Below are 27,436 nucleotides of genomic sequence, written 5' to 3'. Positions count from 1 at the left end.
TAAACTTTTATTGCTGTTTTTTTCTAACTACATTCCACAATTGGTTTAATTTATTCTTTGCTGCAATTATAGTGCAATCTTACTGTTGTGGCACATGCATAGCTCTTCTATATGTAATAGGAGTACTGGGATTTGGCAGGGAAGGTACCAGCAAAATCTAGAACCAATGAAAGAATGAGGGTCAAATTCAAAGTTTCCAAATTCCACAGGTATATGTTCTCTCCATTTAGGGTGACGAAGGGGAAAAAGAGATTTCTCAAACATCAGAATATTCATCCACATGAACACATTGAGATCATCTGTTACATTACAGATATGTCAGAATCATAGAATGATACAGCACAGAAGGAGGCCATTCAATCCATTCTGCCTGTGCTGGCTCTTTGAAAGAGTTATCCAATTAGTCCCATTCCCCTGCTCTTCCCCACAGCCCTGCAAATTTTTCCCCTTCAAGTATTTATCCAATTCCCTTTTGAAAGTTACTATTGAATCCGCTTCCATCACCCTTTCAGGCAGTGCATTCCAAATCCTAACTCGCTGCATAATTTTTTATCCCCCCTCATGTTGCCTCTGCTTCTTTTGTTAATTACCTTAAATCTATGTCCTCTAGTTACCGACTCTTCTGCCACTGTAGACAGTTTCTCCTTATTTACTCTATCAAAACCGTTCATGATATTGAACACCTCTACCAAATCTCCTCTTAACCTTCTCTGCTCTGAGAGCAACCCCAGTCTCCCCATATAACTGAAGTCCCTCATCCCTGGTACCATTCTAGTAAATCTCCTCTGCACTCTCGAAGGCCTGGAGATCCTTCCTAAAGTGTGGTACCCAGAATTTGCCACAATACTCCAGCTGGGGCCTAACCAGTGTTTTATAAACATTGAGCATAACTTCTTTGCTTTTGTATACTCTTGGCCTTTATTTATTAAGCCAAGGATCCCATATGCCTTTTTAACAGCCTTCTCAAATTGTCCCGCTATCTTCAAAGACTTTTGTACTTACACCCTCAGGTCTCTCTGTTCCTGCACCCCCTTTAAAATCGTACCATTTAGTTTATATTGCCCCTCCTCATTCTTCCTACCAAAATTAATCACATCACACTTCTCTACCTTAAATTTCATCTGCCATGCATTTGACCATTTCACCAGTCTGTCTATGTCCTCTTGAAGTCTGTTACTATCCTCCTCACTGTTTACTACATGCAGAGTTTCGTATCATCTTCAAACTTTGAAATTATGCCCTGTATACCCAAGTCCAGGTCATCAATATATGTCAAAATGAGACACAAAACAATTAAAACAAATAGTTAGAATGCCAGTTATTTCCTGCTGGTTTTTCTGACTTTGAAGGGGACAAACCAGAGATTTAGAATCAGCTGTCAATCAACAGAGAAAAATTGACCTATAATTAATCGGAGGATATTTTCAAGAGGATTAAGACGCCAACCGCCTTAAGAATCTATTTACAGCAATTAGACCTTGTGGTCTTAAAGGGACACAGGTCCTTCACAGCAGAATAATACATTAAAGTAGTAAAGAACAATGTATCCTCCAATTTCTTGTGAGCAACCCTATGGGATATCTATTAATACTCAAATTTAAAGGCCATCAGAGGGAACTAATATTTGGCTACTGCAAAGGGGACCACCAATTTGTTTTCAGCACACAAACATCTGGACGTCGGTGTCTTGGACCAGTGCTGCCCACAAAAAATATTTTCAAAAATTGCATAAGAGAAGAATGGGAAAATTAATTGCAAGCTGCCAACTCATGGAGTGTCAGGACATGGGTTCTGCTGACAACTCCCTCTCCCCCCACACAAAAAAAAGTAGCATGGAATGAGATAACCTGCTCACACTGCAAAGTGCCATTCTGTGCTAGAGTCACTTGATACTTAAATATGGCATGTACTATTAGGCTGCATAATGTAACTTCTTCAATCAAACATCATGTATATATTACACAGGTGACTGGTGTGAGTTACAAGCAGGAATCCATTGAATGGCTGAGATGGCATACTGTAACAGTAACGCTTCAGCAATTTATCAGTGCCATTTCAACAAAGAGATGCATTACATCCTTGGCACACACTCCATCCAGTTTTATTCTTAGTAATACACAGAATTGGATTTTGAAGGAAGGGGAGTGCTTATATTTTACTTTTGCCTTTTTTTGTGCGAGGAGCACAAGCTTTTTCCAACAGCAACAGAATGGAAATTACTTTGTGAACTGGAATGATGATTGATTTTATTTTATTGCAGGTTTCGAACAATGACACACCCTCTGTATATATACATTGGCCACCAACTATTTAGTATCTAGCAGAAATGTTCTGGCATTGCCAGCCTTTCCTGATGGCTAACATGATACACTTTCAGTCTTTGGCCATTAATAACGCTATGGGGTGTACAAATCACCACCTTTAGAAAGCTACCATGACAGACTGCTAGACTCCATAGATCTGGTGGATTTTTACAGCGCCAGTTAAGAAAAATCATGATATATTTACATAGAGGGTGGCGCAACGACAAGGAATGGCAAGATACAAGTTCAATCACTAATCTGCTCACTTCCTGATCTGAACTGTGCTGAGTGGAGTTTCACTGCAGGGGGAGGAATTCTCCTGTTTCTGGGCAGCTTCTTCCAGGACTGATCTGAAGTCAATTAAATTGCTCTGGGATGTGCACAGACCATATTTTGTCTATTATTCTACCTGCCCCCATTCCTTCAATAAACAGAGAAAAGCTTTGAACAAAAAGTATTCCCCCAAACATTCTTTCCCCTTTAATGTGTGATTTCTCCACCCCCACCCACTCCCAAATTCTATACTCCTGGCTTATAAGGGATTTTTTTTTTGCACTGAAAGCACTCTCCCATCCCCCAACTACAACAATGCTGCTAGTTTTTCCAATTGATTTCTGATAAAAACACTTTTCATTGCAAATTTACTTATCATGAATTGACAATGATAAAAAAAAAGGACATTCAATGGGCAGTGCCCCAAGCACCATACCTGTTTGCAATACTTGGTTACTGCTACACCCAATGGATGTTCACTGTTTGTTTCTGCAGTGCCAACGATGGCCAACAGCTTGGTCTGAGATATGTAATTACTCTCTGCCACCATTTTCAGGTTCATTACTCTGGGTGTTCCATGAGTGATTGTTCCAGTTTTATCAAAAACTACTGTATTAATCTGAAGACAAGAACTTTATTAATCCACTGAAACATCAATGTCAAAGAAGCACAGTCCAATCCACTTAACTGAATTAAACCTCAGAACGCTCAGTCTAAGAAACTGGTTTTGATTTTGCAAGCAAAGGAGCTCACACAGCAGCAATTTTAACCAGAAACCAAGTCTAGAACAGACTGCAAATTCGCCACAGTAGACCAATATTAAAAGCAGAGGACTAACTTGATGAGGTCACTGAAAACAAGCTTTTTGGGGGTAATTTTCTCCCAGGCCACACACCAATTCTGGATAAAATGGAGTCAAGCTGCTCCCAGGCTTCTGCCTACGTTACTCTAAAAAGGCTACTGGGAGGTGGGCTAAATAGACTGGAGGTAATGTGATTTGTAGGCCTAAGCATGCAACAGAGACAGAGACTTTAACTGCAGAGAATTATAAACATCTTTCAATTTTTCCTCAGCAATAATAACACTGAACAGAATCCAATTTCACAATTATGCTAAGACTTTGTGGAGTTCCTGAATTGGCAACAGCGTTAAGACATTACAAAACCACTACAATGGAGATAAATAATTCAAAATGAAACATGAACGTCTTGATTTTATTTTACTATAGCAAACAGCTCCTTTAAATGGACAGTCCTGTTTAGCTTACAAAAAAACTACACGAACCAGGGATGTATCAGTGTCATGAACTAGACACATCAGGGTTGCAGTGTTATGATATTTTCTCTTTTGACTTCACTGAGTATGGAGGAAAAGTATTTACACAGATCCAATTGGTTTTGATAATTATTTTAAACTTTCTGGTTTTAAAAAAAAGTTTTGTTTCCCCTGTTGCTTTTTCTAGGTTCCTGTGAATCAGTTATTGATTATAATGTGTGCAAGTGAAATTTATTGGAGGCTTTTATTCCATATATCGCAAATTTCTTTTTTGCCAGATGCAGGTGTCATAGTAAACAGCAATGGACAGCAAACTCCAGCAATAAAAGCACATGATTTAACAACAGTTTGTATACACAATTACATAGCATTTGTCCTGACTTGCAAGGACTTACCTGCCTGTTATTACACCTACCTTGTGTGCCATCTCCAAGGGTTCCCCTCCTTTAATTAGGATACCATTTTGTGCACCGACTCCAGTTCCCACCATTACTGCGGTAGGCGTTGCCAATCCTAATGCACAGGGGCACGCGATGCAAAGGACAGTGATGGAGGCTTGGAATGCAAAGCGCACAATCACCTCAGGTTGTGACAAGCTTTTGTTGTAACCCTAAGCACAAAACAGGCAAATCAGTTTCAGTTAGCAGGTACAAGGGACAGTATTCCAACCGTACCAAATCCCTGCTCAAATAACCTGAATAAGAAAACACTGTTTGGGCTATAATCTGAGAAAAGGGGACAATGCTGCAAAGCATTGTTATTTTGAAGCAAGTTTGCTTGTAAAGGAAAAAAACTGTTGCCTAGATTTTGGTGATTAGTAAAAATTTTTTTTTTCAATTAAAAAAAGTTTTGGGCATTACAGTTCTCAGTACAAGTTTCCAAGTTTGAATCAACCACGAAGGAAATATTTTCTGCTGCCCTGGATATGGATGTTGGAGAACTGCAATGTTCCCCTGCCATGCACTGACCTCTTACTGGAACCTCTTCCACTACAGTACACATTGTTCAGGTCTTCATCTCAAATTCACCGAGTGCAAAACACTGTATGGTATAATGATCAGGTGAACAGGCAACTACAATGATCTCAGCATAGCAATCAATGACTATCAGTAAGCAGGAAACACTCACTTTAGGAATGGTTTACAAGATCACAAGATCGATACACATGAGGAAGGCTACTTGCCCCACCATAACTCATCCATCTAGCACAATTCTCAGTCCCCCACCATCAGAGCATCCAACTGTTTCTTAAATGATTTCAGGGTTTTCGCTTTCACTACTCTAATCAAAACTTTGTTCACAAGGATGACTAGCATTTAAGGGGAAGCTGGATAAGCACGAGGGAGAAAGGAATAGGAGGATATGTTGATGGGGTCAGAAGAAGAGTGGGAGGCTCGTGTGGAGCATGGACCTGTTGGGCCGAATGGCTTGTTTCTGTGCTGTAGTCTATGTAATTCGTTCAATATGTGGATCTGTCTCTATGTAATGGGGAACCTCATGACATGTGTTATAATTTGCCTTTTACTAGTGTAAACCCATCTTCTGGTTCCACATTTAGTTTGTAATAGTATTCCAGATCTAACTTGTCTAAACAGTATATTCTCCTATATACTGTTAGGAGGTCACCCCTCGGTTGCCTCCTTTCAAGATTAAGAAATACAAGTTTCTCCAGGCTTTCCTTATAATTTAGTCCTTTGATATTCGGGATCAGTCGCAGGGTCCTGCCCTGAAATGCTACAATGGCTTGACTGTCGCTCACACCTCGGTAACCAGAATCGCATACAATATCAGGAGGTGGGGTCTCACCAAAGCACGACAGCATTACTTCCTCTAACTTATTCTCTGCTGTTTTGCCTATTTAGTTCAACATCATTGTGGTTCCACAACGAATTTGGACATCAAATCGACTAAAATTGTGTCAAATTTGTTATTAGCTATTTTGGCACCATTCGTGGAGTAATTATAAATGCCCATTTTTGCTTCAGAGGTGCAGTACGCCACACTTGTCTGTATTAAATTTCATCTGCTGCTGTTCCACAAATTTATAGTTGTGGCTCCCGATTGGTCTTCCCAGATTCAGCTGCTCCTCCTAGTTTGGTAACATCTGTGAATTTTCTTTGTATTCGTTCATGGGATGTGGCCGTCGCTGGCAAGGCCAGCATTTATTGCCCATCCCGAATTGCCCTTGAGAAGGTGGTGGTGAGACACCTCCTTAAACCGCTGCAGTCCGTGTGGTGAAGGTTCTCCCACAGTGCTGTTAGCTAGGAAGTTCCAGGATTTTGACCCAGCGATGATGAAGGAACGGTGATATATTTCCAAGTCGGGATGGTGTGTGACTTGCAGGAGAACGTGCAGGTGGTGTTGTTCTCATGTGCCTGCTGCCCTTGTTCTTCTAGGTGGTAGAGGTCGCAGGTTTGGGAGGTACTGTCAAAGAAGCTTTGGCGGGTTGCTGCAGTGCATCCTGTGGATGGTACACACTGCAGCCACGGTGCGCCGGTGGTGAAGGGAGTGAATGTTTAGGGTGGTGGATGGGGTGCCAATCAAGCGGGCTGCTTTGTCCTGGATGGTGTCGAGCTTCTTGAGTGTTGTTGGAGCTGCACTCATCCAGGCAAGTGGACAGTATTCAATCATACTCCTGACTTGTGCCTTGTAGATGGTGGAAAGGCTTTGGGAAGTCAGGAGATGAGTCACTCACCGCAGAATACCCAGCCTCTGACTTGCTCTTGTAGCCTCAGTATTTATGTGGCTGATCCAGTTAAGTTTCTGGTCAATGGTGACCCCCAAGATGATGGTGGGGGATTCGACGATGGTAATGCCATCGAATGTCAAGGGGAGGTGGTTAGACTCTCTCTTGTTGGAGATGGTCATTGCCTGGCACTTATCTGGCGCGAATGTTACTTGCCACTTATCAGCCCAAACCTGGATGTTGTCCAGGTCTTGCTGCATGCAGGCACGGACTGCTTCATTATCTGAGGGGTTGCGAATGGAACTGAACACTGCAATAGTCAGCGAACATCCCTATTTCTGACCTTATGATGGAGGGAAGGTCATTGATGAAGCAGCTGAAGATGGTTGGGCCGAGGACACTGCCCTGAGGAACTCCTGCAGCAATGCCCTGGGGCTGAGATGATTGGCCTCCAACAACCACTACCATCTTCCTTTGTGCTCGGTATGATTCCAGCCACTGGAGAGTTTTCCCCGATTCCCACTGACTTCAATTTTACGAGGGCTCCTTGGTGCCATGCTCGGTCAAATGCTGCCTTGATGTCAAGGGCACCCTCACCTCACCTCTGGAACTCAGCTCTTTTGTCCATGTTTGGACCAAGGCTGTAATGAGGTCTGGAGCCGAGTGGTCCTGGCAGAACCCAAATTGAGCATCGGTGAGCAGGTTATTGGTAAGTGTCGCTTCACAGCGCTGTCGTCGACATCTTCCATCACTTTGCTGACGATTGACAGTAGACTGATGGGGCGGTAATTGGCTGGATTGGATTTGTCCTGCTTTTTGAGGACAGGACATACCTGGGCAATTTTCCACTTGTCGGATAGATGCCAGTGTTGTAGCTGTACTGGAACAGTTTGGCTAGAGGTGCGGCTAGTTCTGGAGCACAAGTCTTCAGCACTACAGCCGGGATGTTGTCGGGGCCCATAGCCTTTGTTGTATCCAGTGCACTCAGCCATTTCTTGATATCACGTGAAGTGATTCGAATTGGCTGAAGACTGGCTTCTGTGATGGTGGGGATGTCGGGTGGAGGCCGAGATGGATCATCCACTCGGCACTTCTGGCTGAAGATGGTTGCAAATGCTTCAGCCTTGTCTTTTGCACTCACGTGCTGGACTCTGCCATCATTGAGGATGGGGATGTTTACAGAGCCTCCTCCTCCCGTTAGTTGTTCAATTGTCCACCACCATTCACGACTGGATGTGGCAGGACTGCAGAGCTTTGATCTGATCCGTTGGTTGTGGAATCGTTTAGCTCTGTCTATAGCATGTTGCTTCCGTTGTTTAGCATGCACGTAGTCCTGAGTTGTAGCTTCACCAGGTTGGCACCTCATTTTTAGGTACGCCTGGTGCTGCTCCTGGCATGCTCTTCTACACTCCTCATTGAACCAGGGTTGATCCCCTGGCTTGTTGGTAATGGCAAAGTGAGGAATATGCCAGAATACAATTCTGTTGCTGCTGATAGCCCACAGCACCTCATGGATGCCCAGTTTTGAGCTGCTAGATCTGTTCTGAATCTATCCCATTTAGCACGGTGGCGGTGCCACACAACACGTTGGATGATGTCCTCAGTGTGAAGACGGGACTTCATCTCCACAAGGACTGTGCAGTGGTCATTCCTACCAATACCGTCATGGACACTTGCATCTGCGACAGGTAGATTGGTGAGGACGACGTGAAGTAGGTTTTTCCCTCATGTTGGTTCACTCACCTGCCGCAGGCCCAGTCTGGCAGCTATGTCTTTCAGGACTCGGCCAGCTCGGTCAGTAGTGGTGCTACCGAGCCACTCTTGGTGATGGACATTGAAGTCCCCCACCCAGAGTACATTCTGTGCCTTTGCTACCCTCAGTGCTTCCTCCAAGTGGTGCTCAACATGGAGGAGGACTGAATAATCAGCTGAGGGAGGGCAGTAGGTAATAATCAGCAGGACGTTTCCTTGCCCATGTTTGACCTGATGCCATGAGATTTCATGGGGTCCGGAGTCAATGTTGAGGACTTTCAGGGCCACTCCCTCCTGACTGTATACCACTGTACCGCCACCTCTGGTGGGTCTCCGGTGGGACAGGACATACCCAGGGATAGTAATGGAAGAGTTTGGGACGTTGGCTGAAAGATATGATTCTGTGAGTATGGGTCTGTCAGGCTGTTGCTTGACTCGTCTGTGGGACAGCCCTCCCAATTTTGACACAAGTCCCCAGATGTTGGTGAGGAGGGCTTTGCCTTTGCCTTGTCCGGTGCCTAGTGGTCTATTTTTATTCTTATGACTTTTTGTAGCAAGATTGTACAACTGAGTGGCTTGCTAGGCCATTTCAGAGGGCGATTAAGAATCAACCACATTGCTGTGGGTCTGGAGTCACATTTTGGCCAGACCAGGTAAGGACGGCAGGTTTCCTTCCCTAAAAGGACATTAGTGAACCAGATGGGTTTTTACGACAATGGCCACCATTACTTCACTTTTTTTTTTATTCCAGATTTTATTTAATTGAATTTAAATTCCACAGCTGCTGTGACAGGATTTGAACTCATGACTCTGGATTATTAGTCCAGGCCTCTGGATTACTAGTCCAGTAACATAACCACTATGCTACCGTACCCGTACCGATTGCTTTTTAGAAGACAATATCTGGGGCTTTGCACAGTTGACTTGGGATTCCACTTCTCAATAGAAGTCAAGGAGATTGATCAGGCAGGGTCTTCTCCTTTTGACTCCATGTTGGCTGCTGTTTATTAGGTTATTATACAGGTATCTCTCAAGTTTACCCTGATAAATAATTTCATTATTTCACCTGACATTGATATTAGAATAATGAATCTGTAATGCCCTGCTTCCAATCTGGAAGGACCTCACCAGTGTTCAGTGACTCCCTTATAATGACAGTCAGTAACAGATGAAGCTCATCCCTTCTTTCTTTTCGCAGTCTGGGATGAACAACATCCATCCCCAGGGATTTGTTTTTGGCTTCCATTTCATTTATACCAAAACTATCAATTCTACTTGGATTTTTACTGTTTAGAGAGGACAAGTTGCTCATATCTTCCATATTGAAAACTTGTAGTACCTTATACTATCTTCAAATTCAGCTTTATTTGGATCTTTTGGGATTCCCACTTCTTCTGACTGCTCTCTTATTGTGATATTGCTGCAAAAGCTTCTGAATTATATTTTATGTCAGCAGCCATGTCTTTCCCCCAGGTATCTCTGCCCCGCTGACCACACTTTTAACATGTTCATATATTCATCTCAGGGGACCCTTTTATTATTCTCACTGCAGCTTGTTTTTGCTCCTTACTTCGTTAATTAATTCATTGCTCGTCTATGCTTGTTAAGGCCCCAAAAATTCAGAGGCAAATGCATCTCCATGTAAGTGCCAAGATGCACCCACCCTTGAACCTGCAAACAGTAGTGGGGTCTGGGTGAGGTCACATGATTTGCATGGCTTTGACAAGCTGAGGGTAGTCTGAGGTGCACCCTATGCCTGACGAAGCAGCGGGAAAGTCCGGCAGAAAGTCCTGGGCCTAGGATAAGGTGGTCTTCCTGGAAGGAAGCCTAGATGCGCCAGCCGCCTCCTTATATAATCTTCAGGAATCCAGACCACAATCTCCCAGGTGGGGTCCACTTCTGCAATTAGGCTGGCCAGTACCCAGTGTCTCATTTAGGCATATCAGTGTCAGCCATACGTCGGGTACCTGAATTGGCAGGGAGTTCAGGAACTCAGATGTTCGTAGTCCCTATGCCCACGCCCTAATGTCGACCACCTTGCAAGGGGGTGGGTGGAAACTCTGCCTCTCCAAGGCCATCCAGGAAACTTGGGCATGAGGTCGGGACCCAGTGCAACTGGCATCCGCCGTAGTTTTCGGATGACTTCTGCTGAAGTTATGTTGGGAATCTGCTGGAACAGCCACAGACTTTTGTCCCTCGTGTCTTGTTTAACACGAGTCGTACTACCACAGAATCAAGCCTGGGAGCTTCTGAAGTTACCAGCTAAATCATCAGGCGTGGTGACAGGTTCACATTTTTACAAACTTGCTTAAAAACTGTTACAGCATCAACTTCTTCCAGTTCTGACAAAAGGTCATCGACCTGAAACATCAATTCTGCTTCTTTCTCCACAGATGAGTATTCCCAGCATTTTCTATTTTATTTCAGATTTCCAGTGTCCGCAGTATTTTGCTTTTGAGCTTCTGATGTGTATGTCTCAATTACGCACTGCTGTTACCAGCTAAATCAGGAGTGGCGGCAGGTTTTTAAAACTTTCACACTGCCGACTTCAGTTCAAAAATACACCTGTGGCAACACTGCCCAGAACCAGAACCCATATACATCACCAAATGAAGAATCGCCAATGTTCTAATCTTAGCTACTGTTGAGGTTTCAAACCCCGCAATCTGCATTTACCGCCTTTCCAAACATAACATTTTGCCAAATATGAATACTTACAGGGAAGTATTTTTCCACAAGCTCGAAATTGAAAAATCCAATGATGATCCAGGCGATCAGAGTAGTAACAGAAACCCCAACGATGAACGGGACAAAGTATCCGCTCAGCTTATCTGCAAACTGTTGAATGGGAGCCTGAAAAATAAACAGTACAAATTGTTGATTCTGTACGAAATTTCATTAGAGAGAGTCTAGAGAAGTGAACATCCTCTAGATGTCAGCCGTGGTGCAGTAGGTAGCCCTCTCCCCTCTGAGTCAGAACTTTGTGGGTTCAAGTCCCTCTCCAGAGTCTTGAGCACAAAATCTAGGCTTGACACTCACAGTGCAGTACTGAGGGAGGGCTGCACTGTTCGAGGTGCCGGCTTTCAGTCGAGGTTAAACCGAGGTCCCGTCTGCCTTCTCAGGTGGAAGTAAATGATTCCACTGCACTATTTTGAAGAAGAGCAGGCGAGTTCTCCCTGGTGCCTGGCCAATATTTATCCCTCAACCAACACCACTAAAACAGATTATCTGGCCATTATTACGCTACTGTTTGTGGGACCTTGCTGAGTGCAAATTGGCTGCCGTGTTTCACAACATTACAACAGTGACTACACTTCAAAAGTATTTAATTGGATGTGAAGCGCTTTGGGACATCCTGAGGTCATGAAAGGCGCTGTATAAATGCAAGTCTCTCTCTCTAAACTAGTGTAATCTGGGTGGGTGATGGAAGCCATTCTGCCAGCTCTTGCCACCACTTCCAGCAGAAATCTTTTGAAGTACAAGCCTGCCCAAATAAGAGTGTACAAGGTGCAAATGACAGGATGTATTTCGCATCATTTGTGCCTTAATAATGCTTGGCAAAAGGGATGCTGATGTGCTCCTGGCATCCAGCAATGCTTTGAGGGTGCGCGGGAAGAGGAGTTAAATTTTAAAAAGCCATCTTGCTGCCCCAATCAATTAAAAAGCAATCACTTGCATGCATGAGAGCAGTAAATTCAACATGCAACAAAAACAAAAATTCAATTTTCAGCTGATGCCGCATTACATTATTGCAAGGCACGTAGGAATATTCCTCTAACCCTTTCTCCACCTGAAATGGTTGACTTGGAGGCGGTGTAAACAGCCCCAGCATCCACCAAGTTATGACAGTGAGCCTAATCCCAGGGAGATTGTGTGGAGTCAGGGGCACAGGCATATTTGGGTGGAAGTCACAACCTGCCGAAAATCCGCTGCCATTGTGGCAAACAGGAAAATATGCTGCTAGAAGTTCAGCTGCTAGTACACAAGTCTATCATCATAGCAAAACAAATTTCTAGAATATTTCCCCTTCTCAAGAAAAGATCAACCCATTTCATGAACTATTTCAAGACAACACGCAGAGTACTTGTTCTTGAATTAGCTACTGAAAGGTGCAGGAGTGCCGCTGCCAGCTTTCACTTCCTAAGAAGCAACTGGCCTCTCTATATGGCATCTCCTCTGACTGACATAACTAATATCACGAGGAGGTGTATGGGCCTCAGCATGTAGGGAAATACAGGCAAACACAAACTTCAGGGCTCAATGCTTTTGAGCGTCACAGTCAGTCCATGGACTACCTCAACAAACATTTTCTGCAACTGCAATTAACAGTTCAAATATTACATGTCCCATAGCTACTGGCTGTTTTCGATTTAACAGGAACGATTACAAGACAGAAGCCGTTTGAAAATGGACATTTTTGTGTTAAGGTGGACTGAATGGCCAACATCTGCAATTATGTTGTGATCTAAAGATTCTGCTTAGATGCACCAAGTACTGATGCAAAGATATTTGGTAAGGAAGGAAATATTCAAGTAAGAGAAGATTAAAATTTTATATATTTCACAGACTATACCATAAAAATCCAAATCCTGAACAGATGGACAATGAAGAGCTATTCTCCCATTATTACGGTGGTATTTATTTATCTGCAAAAGGCAAGAAAAAGACAAATTTGTTTGCCAAGTAGCAGTCAAAAAACACCATGTACAGTTTCAGGGAAGATCTTTCACTAGAGAAGTGCAACCCTCCTCCACTTCCACATGCAACCAGCTGCCTCCCCCCTCCCACTGACTCATCATGAGCAACACTATTTATGATCTGCTGGTGTCTTATAAATCATGCTTGGTCTCTTTTTTGTAAAAAGGCTGGGATGCTGCTATTATTACAGAAACCTAAAGATAATATTTATCATTTCCCCTTTCAATAAAAACAATCCCAATAATGTACTTAGGGACCGTACCTTGGAGGTTTGTGCCTCTTCTACAAGTTTCACAATCTGGGAGAGGGTGGTTTCCGATCCGACATGAGTAGCTTCAATCAGTAAAGCCCCATGCTGATTAATGGAGCCTGCAATGACGCTGCTGCCCAATTTTTTAGTGACTGGCATTGCTTCACCTGCAAATAATGCAAAACACAAATGAGACTGAAGAGATGTGTTATTACCAACAGCATCCAATAGTCTGAATACTCAATCCAACAGGCTTTATTTAATAGCCTTCATGTAGCAGTAACAACTCCAGGATCTTTTCACCGATAATATTTCTGTTTCGCAACATGGCATCTGAGGAGAACAAAGCATATTATATATCTTTGAGTGAGTTACAGGTTAGTAATCCAGTTAAGTGGTTTACATTTATCCTGGAATTCAATGAGGTGTTGTATACAACCTTTTTTTAAAAAAACACTACTGTTAAAAAGGAGCACTAACAGGAATTGTTTATTTTCTCCACTTTCCCTTAACGATTCTTTTGATGACACGTCAATCCTAGCCATAAAACAGGCGACCAGCTCTCTGTCAACTGTCAGAGGTGCAAGACAGCAGCTCAAGATAACTTTCCCTTTAGTTTTCCCTCCTATTTTCCTTGTGGAACAGTACCTGGCCTACTTGAGCACTTCCTCCAGATGGCATAGCTAAAATTGAGAATGCAACATAGCAGAACAAATTGGGGAAATCAAGAGCGTGAATTATAGTGCAATGTAATATAATTCAGTTTATAAATACTAGAGACTTTTGCTCAAATTGACAGATGTCATACACAGTCAGGTAAGTTGAGTATAATCTTCACTCAATACTTCAAGGTTGCATTTATAATAACACTTCCACATTGTCGTATAGTGGTTTCCAATCTGACGCTGGAACTGCAATGCTGGGGAAGTAATCTCACATTGCTTACGCCTAAAGCTGCATGGAGAATAACACTGTGCGATGTGAAATCATTTCTACAAAATGCTCAGGTGATCACTTGGACCTCCTCGTTATCTTAAAAAATGCTCTGCTTAGGTTTGTAATGTTTTGAGTGTAAATGGACATTCCCACGAGCACTCCCTGAACACTCAAAGATTTGAATATTGTTTCTGATTTACTGACATGGAAAGTTGTTCTCTCTTTCTTACCAGTAATCAGAGATTCATCAGCCATTGAATGCCCTTCAATCACTCTGCCATCGACAGGGAATTTATCGCCTGGGACCACCTTTACAATGTCCCCTCGTTGTACCAACTCCACGTCAATTTTCTCTTCACTAAGAAGCCATTGCGAGAAAAAGAAAATGGTATTGGTCAATCACAATTTGCCCGAACAGTTCAAATTGATTAATTGTTCTTGAGCAACAATGAAGGAAGATTTATTTCACAAAATAAGAGTCAGAGACAATAACTATAGATAAATTGATCATATGATAGGCATTATATATGTTGGAAACAATTTTTTTTTAGAAAAGCACACACCTTAAAATGGAATGATCACTGTTTATCTTCACTATAGTTGCCTCAGTCGCCTGCAATGACATCAGCTTTGCAAGTGCTTCAGATGTCTTGCTCTGCAACAATAAAAACGATCTAATTTTAAAAACTGTATATTCAGAAAAGTTGCAATGATAAATAAATCAGTTATTCCTTCAATCGCAGGGAAGCAGCATAGCTAAAAACAGGCCAGCTTCACCCAGTGATGGTACAGAAGTTCTGATGAGATTAAAATTCCACCAATATTAGTGTGATTAGACTGCTGAACAACACACTGACTTCAAACACTCTTTCAATACATTACTGTCAAACTTCAGAAGTTCAACTGGGTAAATTCAACTTGTTTAACCATTCTAATTTGCATATTCATAATTATGCAATTAGAAAATTTTATGTAACTGAAGTCTGGAATTAAAATAGTTATGAATATTCATCTCAAAATATTTACACAAAATGTATTCAAAAAGTCAAAATAGAGAAGAAAAGAATTTGCTCTTTGCGTGTTCTGCTGAGGTGGCATTAACATTCTTCGTATGCAACATAGATAGAGGTCCTAAATTTCCGCAGGGTACTCCCGATTTCTTGTTGTAACTTCAGCAGAAACCCTGGCAAAACAGCATAAACAGCTGTTTACGCCACTTCTCGGGGGCTCCGTCAACCTCCAACCAAAGAACTCCTGCGGAAATTCCAAGCGATATATTTACTAAATATGTAAGTGGCATCTAATTAGAGATCAGAACTGTACCAGCATTCATATATTTATTATAATTGCACTGTCATTCATTGGCTATTTTGCTAGATCTCAACACTGAAAAGGGAATGTACATTTAAAAAAAAGAATTTTACGGGTAGGTGGCACAGCAACAATGCTGGAACAGTGCTGTGCCATAGCACTGGATGAAATTCAAACCCTCACTCTGCTGAGTTCCGGATCTGCTTGGAGTCAGAAGGTGTGCCATTTCTGGGCCACTCAAATATTTTCACAAAATTATATTATATCTCTGAACATAAAATGTGAAATAAGAAAAGGACATTTGGCCAATCAAACCCACTTCTTCCACAGACATGTACGATTGATTACCATAGACTCTAATTCACCCATTTAACCTCCTGAGTGAAAGTTGTGTGTAAAGATGTCTGATACCCATAGGTAAATTGAGAAGTCCAGAATATTCTTTCACCCTTACTTCTTCACCATTCAACTATAGCCTGCGGACCTCCACAGCCAAGTGCCTTCCATAAACAGCTTTCCTCCCCAGGCACATCTGCAGAAGATCAAACTGAGCCAGCTGTTGGGAGACATGTGAGCGTGGCCATGACCATGAAGCCACAAACTCCCTTGATGGCCTAGAGAATTGGTGAACAGCACAAGGTCCCACATTTAATTCCACGTCTAAGCTGAGTTGTCCGATCTCAGCCATAGTAGTGACAAGAGCACTGCAACTGATCTCAGTACCTGAGGGAAAAATAAACATTGGTCATGGTTCGTCATTCTGAAGTCATCAGTGAACTTTGGTAAAGGTGTACATGTGGTTTTCAGGTGAAGACAGCTTCAGGTTCAGCCACAACATCACACCATTCAAAGAGCTTCTCTATACTCATGGTCAAAGTTAACTTATCAATTCTCATCATTCGGATGAAGTACCGGTGATGACCCGCACTATGGAACCATACCCAAGCAAGAATCAGCACCTTCAGGACAGAAGGGAAGGGAAGAAAATGGGCAAAGAATAATAAAAAAAGGAAAATGAAATCACAGCACTAATAAAGTTAGTCTTTTCTTTCCTCACCTTTGCTATGTGCTCAAGCCACCGTCCCAAACCAATGAAGACAAACAGCATTGGAGGTGTATCGAAGAAGGTTATAGGGTTCACTTTGGCCTGTTCCATCATAGCAATGGCCAGAACAATGCAGGAGTACAAAAAAGCAATAGTTGTAGCTAGGACTATCAGCACATCCATGTTGGCAGTTTTATGTTTGAGTGCCTTGTACGCTTGGATGTAGAAGTACCACCCACCTACAAACTGAAAGAACAAGTTTAACCTCTGGTTAAAAATTTACATCTTGACAATTTGAAAATGCAAAACAACAAAATATATTTAACATTCCCAGCAATCACCTTGCAATGCACCACTTTCATTAACACCACTGCTAATCAGAATCAGTTTAGAGCAAAGGTGTGGTAAATGTAAACAGCGAAAATAAAATCAGTCACTAGAGGTCAGGATTCAGCACTGTGCAACTGTGCTTCAATTTACCATATGCCAAAACTGACACACTCAGCAGACATGGCCGAAAACCTGAGGGACTACTTATCACCAACAAGTGGAGCTTCTGACAGGTGCTGGTTTATTCAGAGAAAGTGGTGGCCAGAAGATCAGATTTGAGGAGCTGAATGCTTCATCTGGTTTTGCCTCTTCCCATTTTGTAAATGAGAATGACAGTTCTTTAATAGCTCTGCAGAACAAAGACTTGCATTTATATAGCGCCTTTCACAACCTCAGGACGTCCTAAAGCGCTTTACAACCAATTAAATACTTTTGGAGTGTCGTCACTGTTATAAGGTAGGAAACACTTTGCACATGGCAAGGTCCCACAATCAGCAACATGATAATGACCAGATAATCTATTTTTCGGTTGAGGGCTAAATGTTGGCCAGGACACCGGGGAGAAGTCCGCTGCGTTTCTTCAAAATGGTGCCATGGGATCTTGTACCTCCACCCGAGGGGGCAGTTGGGGCCTCAGTTTATCGTCTCATCCAAAAGACGGCACCTCCGACAGTGCAGCGCTCCCTCACTACTACACAGGAGTGTCAGCCCAGATTTTGTGGACAACACTGCCGACACCACAGCAGTGTTGTCCATTCCTTCCCCCATAGTTGTTTTAAGAAATCTCTACTGCCTCCTTCCAAAATTAAGTGTCAGTGGGCAGAAATGCACAGCAGCAGTCTGCACAGGCAGATCATTTTTAAAATGGGAATGTTGAAAGGAAACAATGCTCTATTCCTTTTACGATTTCTTTTAGTGCTTTCTGATGGCTGAGTGGCAAGTGTAATATATTCGTATGGAAGTGGGTCATATAGAAGTTAAAAGTCCAGGCTTAATCCTTAATCTGCAGTTAGATATTTCAAGTGAGACAGTGGTATGGGGTGCTACAATGGGCCTCAGTATCCCTGAAATGGGGAAGGGAAAACAAAAAAATCAGCCATAGTTTTCTGCTGGAAAGCGTGTGTGTGGGGACAGGCTTGGCTGTGATATGTTGGTCTAACAGTTGGTCAGTGCTCAACGTCCAGGCTTACAGATGAAGAGTGACCACCGGTCAATGGGACCACACACAAGCAAGGAATCAACAACTTCAGAAGAGGTGGGCAGAAAATGGAGAGGAAAAAAACTTTTATAAATATCTGTATTTTAATGGGCTAACTGCTAATGGTCGAAACAGGAGTAGGCCATTTAGCCCCTTGAGCCTGTTCCGCCATTCAAAGAAATCATGGCTGATCTGTGACCTGGTTCCATATACCCCGCTTAGCCCCATATCCCTTAATACCATTGGTTAACAAAAATCTATCAATCTTAGATTTAAGATTAACAATTCAGCTAACATCAGCTGCCGTTTACAGGAGAGTGTTCCAAACTTCTACCATGCTTTGTGTTTAGAAGTGTTTCCTAACTTCACTCCTGAAAGTCCTGCCTCTGATTTTTAGGCTATGTCCCCTAGTCCTAGACTCCCCAACCAGCAGAATTAGTTCCCCTTAATATCTTGAAAACTTCAATCAAATCACCCCGTAACCGTCTAAATTCCAGGGAATACAACCCTAGTTTCACAATTTCACAACAGCAATTAAGACATACTGCCCCTTTACATGTTCATGATGTCTTTGATGAAGTAACGGAGAGGATTGATAAGGGCAGTGCAGTTGATGATATGTATATGGACTTTCAAAAGGCACTTGATAAAGTACCACATAATAGACTTGAGCAAAATGAAAGCCCATGGGATTAAAGGGACAGTGGCAGCTTGGATACAAAATTGGCTACGGGTCAGAAAGCAGAGAGTAATGGTGAACGGTTGTTTTTCAGACTGGAGGGAAATATACAGTGGTGTTCCCCATGGATCAATATTATGACCACTGCTCTTTTTGATATATATTAATGACCTGGACTTGGATAAAGAGGGTCATAATTTCAAAGTCTGCAGATGAGACAAAACTCAAAAATGTAGTAAACAATATGGAGGATACGAACAGACTTCAGGAGGACAGACTGGTGAAATGGGCAAACACATGGTAGATGAAATTTTACACAAAAGTGTGAAGTGATGCATTTTGGTAGGAAGAATGAGGAGAAGCAATATAAACTAAATGGCACAATTTTAAAGGGAGTGCAGGAACAGAGACACCTGGGGGTGTATGTACACAAATCTTTGAAGGTGGCAGGACAAGTTGAAAAGGCTGTTAAAAAGGCAAACGGGATTGTCAGCTTCATAAATAGAGGCATAGAGTACAAAAGCAAGGAAGTTATGCTAAACCTTTATAAAACACTGGTTAAGCCTCAGCTGGAGTATTGTGTTCAATTCTGGGCACCATACTTTAGGAAGGGTGTCAAGGCCTTACAGAGGATGCAGAAGAGATTTAACAGAATGGTACCAGGGATGAGGGACTTCAAGTTATGTGGAGAGACTGGAAAAGCTGGGGTTGTTCTCCTTAGAACAGAGATGGTTAAGGGGAGATTTGATAGAGTTGTTCAAAATCATGAAGGGTTTTGATAGACTAAATAAGGAGAAACCGTTTCCAGTGGCAGAAGGGTCAGTGACCAGAGGACACAGATTTAAGGTGATCGGCAAAAGAGCCAGAGGCGACATGAGGAAACTTTTTTACGCAGCGGGTTGTAATGATCTGGAATGCACTTTTTGAAAGGGTAATGGAAGCAGATTCAATAGTATTTTTCTAAAGGGAATTAGATAAACACTTGAAGGGAAAAAAATTTACAGGGCGATGGGGAATGGAACTAATTGGATAGCTTTTTCAAAGAGCCGGCACAGGCACGATGGGGCTAATGGCCTCCTCCTGTGCTGTACCTACTATGATACTATGTATCCAGATACAGAATAAAAATTAGGTTCACCACACCTGTGTCAGACAACGGTACATACCTGAACTGGAACGCAGAGTATGAAGGACAGCAAATTCATAATGGACAGCCCAGGAAGGAGCTGCCGCTCAAGAAACATTGAGGCGTGGTGTTCTTCAAGCTCATCAGTAGTCGAACCATTGTGATGGCTCCTGTAGAATGCATGATCTGCAACAATCATGTAAATCATCATGATCATCACAGGAATGCAAAAAAATAGACTGATCAGGAAGGATCGCCTCCATCTGAGAAAAATAAGTCACAATAAAAGCCTTTTAATCATTAGCAGTTGTTAACGGGTTAAAATATACACAGCCTTAAAAAATTGTTAGTGCTGAATTGGGCGACACTATCCTTTCAACTTGATGACGAGGCCAGGCTGAATAGCTTTCAGTCAGTTTTAAGGATCCGACATTAAAATGAGTTTAGTTTCAATCCAGTGCTCAAAATACTCTCCGCTAATTTTCACTTTATCGATTCTCATTCTGGAAAGTCACAAAGAAGACTGGTGTGTGAAATGGAAATGTCACACCGTTGCATTATTGTTGCAGTGGTGTAAAATGCAAGCTTTACCCAGCATCTAATCTGTGCTGTATCTAAACTGGACACAAACGTTGCTGGGACTAGTGGATAGGTTTTCCTGTTGCCTGTAGTGATATCCTTTCTTGCTTCGATCTGTTTAAAATTGATCTCGTAAAATGTAAATAACATTCAACTTTTATCATTTCAACAGCAAAACTTTCTCCCCCTCCCAAATACATAAAAAGCTATTCATTTATTTTGTGTTCCCAGTTTTTCGGTACAAACATGTGCCCACAGCTATTGCATTGAAATGCAGGTGAGACTTCATTTCCAGTCAGATCAAACAATATTATTGACACAAGTACTACTTTACAGTAGTGAGTCAATAACTACAATTTTAAAAACTGTAGCGATGCATCAACACAAGGACACAAATTTATGTCTGCAATTCCCTCAACCTGGAGTTCCTGATCTCAGCTCGCCATCAGATGGAAGGTGACACAGAAAGCTGCTGCTTTTCCCCATGGGGAAGTAGGGGATAATTTTTTGAATAGTATAATAATCAAATCTCTGGACTCCAATAAGACTTCCTGATAGCATCACTTCCATCTTCTCAAGGTATGCCTCTGAGCTTAACCATCTCTTATGCCAAAGAGATCTAGGAGTACAGGTTCATAGCTCCTTGAAAGTGGAGTCACAGGTGGATACGATGGTGAAGAAGGCATTCAGCATGCTTGGTTTCATTGGTCAGAACATTGAATACAGGAGTTGGGATGTCTTGTTGAAGTTGTACAAGACATTAGTAAGGCCACACTTGGAATACTGTGTACAGTTCTGGTCACCCTATTATAGAAAGGATATTATTAAACTAGAAAGAGTGCAGAAAAGATTTACTAGGATGCTACCGGGACTTGATGGTTTGACTTACAGGGAGAGGTTGGATAGACTGAGACTTTTTCCCTGGAGAGTAGGAGGTTTCGGGGTGATCTTATAGAAGTCTATAAAATAATGAGGGGCATAGATAAGGTTGAGAGTCAAAATCTTTTCCCAAAGGTAGGGGAGTCAATAACGAGGGGGCATAGATTTAAGGTGAGAGGGGAGAGATACAAAAGGGTCCAGAGGGGCAATTTTTTCACTGAAAGGGTGGTGAGTGTCTGGAACGAGCTGCCAGAGGCAGTAGTAGAGGCGGGTACAATTTTGTCTTTTAAAAAGCATTTGGACAGTTACATGGGTAAGATGGGTATAGAGGGATATGGACCAAGCGCAGGCAATTGGGACTAGCTTAGTGGTATAAACTGGGCGACATGGACATGTTGGGCCGAAGGGCCTGTTTCCATGTTGTAAACTTCTATGATTCTATGTCTTTAATTTTCCTTCTTGTTTTGTTATCTTTACTGTAAACTTAAGAAAAAAGATCCCTCCTAACTTTTTCCCTGTTACCCTTATATCAATATGTGGATGCCGTTTTTAAACATTAAAATTATTGATTACCTTGAAAATTTTGACGTATCCATTATTGCCAGTATGGTTTTCAGGCACCTCTAGAACTCTGCTCTTGACCACTTTATTGACTCATCCATCAATGCCTTGAACAGTTCCAAAGCTTTGGTGTGATCCAGAACCTTGCTCTACTAGACAAGTTACCATCATATAAGCCTCCTACCAAAACATTTACTTAGATATTTACTTTCCTCTCTAGTTGCTCTACCTGTACAGTAGTTCACCATTCATCCTCTGATTCTCTTGCCCAGGGATTGCCCAGGGCTTTGGCCTCTACCAACACTGTTCCTTCAACAGCCTCCTCCATTCATCACGCATGATTTTCCTGATAATTCCACTCTATATTTATCAACTTTCTTCAGATTGCAGACCCTCAATGTTTATAACCTCCAATTCTCACAATGAAACAACTAATTCACAATATCTTGACCTCCTCCTTATCCTTTAGTAGAGCAATGAAAATTTAATTTTTTTCAATTGTTCAGACAGTTTCTCTCGAAATTGAAACATCTCTTATGTTTGACAGCTACACCTTTAATCCTTTTTCATGCATTGACGTGATTGACCCATGGTCTTTGACCTCAAATGGAACTCCCCCATTTGCATTGCTCACTGCCTGCTGGGGGTGCTAGAAAATGCTCAGTTTCCTCTTTCACGTCAAGCAATTTTTTCCCCCCCAACAACTCTTCAATCTATAAAACTTCAATTCCAATTCTCTGTCCTTTCCCAATAATCTTTCATACACCTGATCAGATATTGTTAATAACAGTCTTCACCGTTGATGGGAAACTATAGTTACGACTACTTGAAATACTGGAACTATTTTCACTGGATAAGAGAGAGCTAAGGGAAGATTTAGTAGAGGTTTTTAAAATTATGAAGAGTTTTGATAAATTGAATAGGGCAAGACTATTTCCTCTAGTTAGGAATGCAACGACAAGGGGACATCAATGACTAGGGGGAAGCGATTTAAAGTTATCACCAAAAGTGAGTGAGGAAAGGTCGGAAGAAATTTCTTCACACAGTGGGTGTGGCAGCATGGAATGTTTTGCCATAGGGAGTGGTAAGTAGAGAGCATTGCGTTTTCCAAAAGGAAAACTAGATAAATATCTGAAGCAAAGGAAGATATAGGGCTATGGAAAGATAGTGAGGCAGGGTGATAAGTTTTAGATTATGAGGCAAAGGGCTGGTACAAATACTGAATGGTTTCCTTCTGTGCTGTAAACTTCTGCGGTTCTATGGAATGGCATTGGCAGACGATGGGGCTGGGTAGACAATGGGGCAGGTCCAATAGCTACAACATTTAGAAGCTATAGGATTCCCCGAATCATTCAGTAAAATAAAATTTGATATGACTTCAAGCCTAATCATGTGTTGCCCATCCATTACTGTCCACCATGGGACAATGCGATCTATAACAAAAAGTAAACAGAAAAAAAAGTAGGAAATCTGCATACAAGACTTTAGTGGAGCATGCCTCAGACTCTATTATTCAGTCTTTCAAAATCACTGAACATTTTACAAATCATTTTTGATCATTTGAAGGTTAACTTCAAGCATGGAATTTACCGTCTGATTTCTTCTCGGTGATCCAGGTGGCTAGCAGAGCGGTCTTTTTTGTCTAAGGAAGCCTCAAAGCCTAGATCCTACACAAACAAACAAAGAATCAGGGCTCCAACATGATGTTATCCGTTCCTTTCACCATCTTGACAAAATCATTCATTCAGCAGCATTTGTGCAGTGGGTTAACACTGTCCAGCCACAATGCATAACTCAGTTCTTTATTTAAATCCAGATTTATTGTTTTAAACATGAAAGGATATGGTGTATCTTCAATCCAGTTACTCAGTGTTTGAACAGACTTGTCAATGAAGACAATCATTTTTACTGAATATTTACCATTTTTCATATAAAGGTTATTCATATTTTTTTTTAAAATTCATTCTCAGGATATGGCCGTTGCTAGCAAGGCCGGCATTTATTGCCCATCCCTAATTGTCCTCGAGAAGGTGGTGGTGCGCCTTCTTGAACCACTGCAATCCATATGGTGAAGGTATTCCAACACTGCTGTTAGGTAGGGAATGCCAAGATTTTGACCCAGCCATGATGAATGAATAGCCATATATGTCCAAGTTAGGATGGTTTGTGACTTGGAGGGGAACATGGTAGGTGATGGTATTCCCATGCTCCTGCTGCACTTGACCTTCTAGGTGGTCAAGGCCGTGGGTTGAGGGGGTGCTGTCGAAGAAGCCTTGGCGAGTTCCTACGGTGTATCCTGCACATAGTACACTTTGCGCCATGGTGCACCGGTGGTGAAAAGAATGGATGTTTAAGATATCCCCAATGTAATAAATAAAACACATGAAATATCTGTTTGACACTGTTTATCCAACAGAGGGATTAGGAATCATAAATATGCTTAAGCCAGTAGTGCCTGTGCTATATGCAGTCAAACACAATCACCATTACCCTGTTCCTCAAGCAACTCCAGGGGTGGATAGAATTTTCCAAGTGGGAAGCAGAAATAGACCTGGAGTGTTAATGGGCTCGCCGTACCTAAGCAATGGAAGACAGCGATAACCAAAGCAAGTAGGCAATTTGGAACCTTCCAATCCATGACACAGCATATTCAAGCAACAGCACATTACACTACAACATACAGCTGTAATATATTTATAAGGCACCTTCAAATTGTCTCAGTTTATAACACAAAATATTAAAAACTCACCTCAATGCATTTGATGACATCACGAGGCCCAATGCACTCTGGATCAAATTTGATGTGTGCTTTATTGGTTGCAAGAGCAACAGATGTATACAATATACCTTTGGTTTTCATGAGTTTTGATTCAATGTTATGGACACATGAGGCACAAGTCATCCCTCGCACCTTGGTAAAAGTTTAAGAAATACCTGATTAAACACCACTTGTTATCCATTTCACTGTTAAAGTTAAAGTAAGTTTCTTCATTCCCACACGTGCCATTCCAGATGAGAACATATCTCCGGACTACTACCAGTAACACATCATAGTCAGACACCAAGAGTTATCTTCCTCCATCAGGGAAGGTAAATCGTAGCACCCTGCATCTGCTGGCAGGCTGCTCACCACCATTCAACAGAAAAATGCAACAATTCACAGCTCCGATTTTTGCAGCGCACAGTCAACATTTGGCCTGTTGATGGCTTGCAAGTTTAGTTATTCAAGTGAGACATAATGTAATGGCTTACTGAACCCCAATGTTTTACCAAGACCGTGAAAAGTATTTCTAAACATCTAACCGGTCAGGGTTGGCAGTAGCTATGTATTTCACTATGAAATTTCTGGGTGGTTGGGAATGCTTCACTTGATACTGTGAACAATTTAACAATATTTGAACTGAATACTCACAACAAGTTCCAAGTGACCATCTGATCCATCGTGGTCCTCCAGCACAGAGGCTCCAAACCCCAGCTCCTTGATCAACTCAGCAATGTCTGGGGGCTTTATGATGGCTGGGTTATACCTCACTTCAGCTTTTCCTGCCATTAGGGCAACCAGCACAGAATATATACCTTGGCAGAAAGGAAAGTGCAAAATTCACAGTCAACTAAAATACTGCATTGTGACTCCTGCTTTTAACTCTCAAAACTATTTCAAAATCATTGTGGTACCATCAATACTCACATACTGCGAACGATTTGTAGTTGTTGAGAGGTTAAAAGCAGGAGCTATTAATTAAGATGCAAGAGGTTAAGAAGTAGTACTTTAGTTAGGTTATTTAATGCCTGGACGCTGATTTTCAGCCAAGATTTGTCAATGTATTTTGTACATTTAGGAAAAAAAAACTCAATAGGACAAAGTGAAAATATTAATGTGAATTATAAGCCAGGAACAAAATTCGAGACACAGATTTTTAACTCTAAAATTAATGAAGGCAGGAGCTTTTTATTTAAAAAAAAGTTTCTGACTTGATCTTCCCACAGCATGGCCAGATTTGCTTTTTCTTTGTGATTAACCTGGACAAACATATACAGCCCAGAAGCCCAAGTCTCCACAGATCTCAGTTAAAGAAGCAGTAGGAGCTCTGCACAAGACCTCAGCACAACTGGATAAGTGATGAAAATCTCCTATAAGTATATGCAGCTTCTTTTCCACACACTCCCCATGCAGGTTTCCCCTGGCAAAGCCAGCATTTATTGCCCATCCCTAATCGTCCTGAGGTGATGGTGGTGGGCTGCAGTTCTTTGTTGCAGTTTGACACAACAGAATGGCTTACTAGACAACTTCAAAGGAAAGTTAAGAATCAACCACGTTGGTGTGAGACTAGAGTCATATATAGGCCAGACCAGGTATGGTTTCCTTCCCTAGTGACAATCCAACAACAACTTGAATTTATATAGTACCTTTAACATAGTAAGCGGTTCCAAAGCGCTTCACAGGAGTGTTACCAAACAAAATTTGACAATGAGCCACATAAAGAGATATTAGGACAGGTGACCAAAAGCTTGGTCAAAGAGGTAGGTTTTAAGGAGCGTCTTAAAAGGAGGAGAGAGAGTTAGAGTGGCAGAGGGGTTTCGGGAGGGAATTTCAGGGATTAGGGTCTGGGCAGCTGAAGGCACGGCAGCCAATGGTGGAGCAATTAAAATCGGAGATGCGCAAGAGGTCAGAATTGGAGGAGTGCAGAAATCTAGGAGAGTCTAGGAGGAGGTCACGAGATTGGATGGGGCAAAGCCATGGAGGGATTTTAAGAAAAGGATGAGAATTTTAAAATTGAGACGTAGCCGGACTGGGAGCCAATGTAGATCAGTGAGCACGGGTGATGGGTGAATGGGTCTTGGTGCGAGTTAGGATACGTGCAGCAGAGCTTTGGTTGAGCTCAAGTTTACAGAGGGTGTAAGGTGGGAGGCTGACCAAGACAGCATTGGAAAAACTGAGTCTGGAAGTAACAATGGCGTGGATGAGGGTTCATGTTCACTTCTACCAATACCAGCTTTTTAATTCTAGATTTTAAAAAAAACTGAATTCAAATGCTCATAGTGGGATTTGAACTCACGTTCTTGGGATTATTAGTCCAGACCTCTGGATTACTAGTCCAACATAACCACTACACTATCGTACCCATAAAAAAATATATTTAGTGTCAGGCACAGGAAATGAGCCTGTGACCATGACATTATCAGAACCATGTGTACCTCAGATCTACAGTTACAATTCTAGAATAAATAAATCTGTGTGTATAAAGTGCTGTAGTTACATAAATAAGTACGTCTGTTGTTGTTCACTCTTCAAGGTTAGAGAAATAAATAAATCAGTGAGCCTCAATCATCTGGCAATCATAATTAAAGTAGATGAGCATGAGAAAAATACACAATGTTCACTATGTGACATATGAGGAGAATTGTGTGTGTGTGTGTGTGTGTGTGTGTGTGTGTGTGTGTGTGTGTTTTAAACAAGCATAAACTTAATTGGTGTAATATATATTTCATCAAATATACATATTTTGGGTGACTACTGGATGATGGGTTGAGCTGCAGGCTGCAGCCAGGACTAA

General features: G+C 41.9%; 1 protein-coding gene across 1 annotated transcript in view; it reads right to left on the bottom strand.

Moving 5' to 3' along the window:
- Positions 1–27,436, bottom strand: part of LOC137333057 (copper-transporting ATPase 1-like) — a 73,752-nt gene that overhangs the window by 12,944 nt on the left and 33,372 nt on the right. Inside the window, exons 6-16 of the mRNA XM_067997152.1 lie at positions 25,294–25,457; positions 24,631–24,792; positions 23,472–23,548; positions 19,903–20,125; positions 16,542–16,775; positions 14,737–14,828; positions 14,404–14,531; positions 13,250–13,404; positions 11,008–11,142; positions 4,267–4,461; positions 3,013–3,195 (exon numbers count right to left, since the gene is read on the bottom strand). Coding sequence (XP_067853253.1) covers positions 3,013–3,195; positions 4,267–4,461; positions 11,008–11,142; positions 13,250–13,404; positions 14,404–14,531; positions 14,737–14,828; positions 16,542–16,775; positions 19,903–20,125; positions 23,472–23,548; positions 24,631–24,792; positions 25,294–25,457 — 1,748 coding nt within the window. The remainder of the gene's footprint in view (positions 1–3,012; positions 3,196–4,266; positions 4,462–11,007; positions 11,143–13,249; positions 13,405–14,403; positions 14,532–14,736; positions 14,829–16,541; positions 16,776–19,902; positions 20,126–23,471; positions 23,549–24,630; positions 24,793–25,293; positions 25,458–27,436) is intronic.

The sequence above is a fragment of the Heptranchias perlo genome, chromosome 15, assembly GCF_035084215.1.
Source record: "Heptranchias perlo isolate sHepPer1 chromosome 15, sHepPer1.hap1, whole genome shotgun sequence".
Classification (NCBI taxonomy): Eukaryota; Metazoa; Chordata; class Chondrichthyes; order Hexanchiformes; family Hexanchidae; genus Heptranchias; species Heptranchias perlo.
Note: the sequence above shows the minus strand (reverse complement) of the source record. Positions and strands in the feature narration are given on the sequence as shown.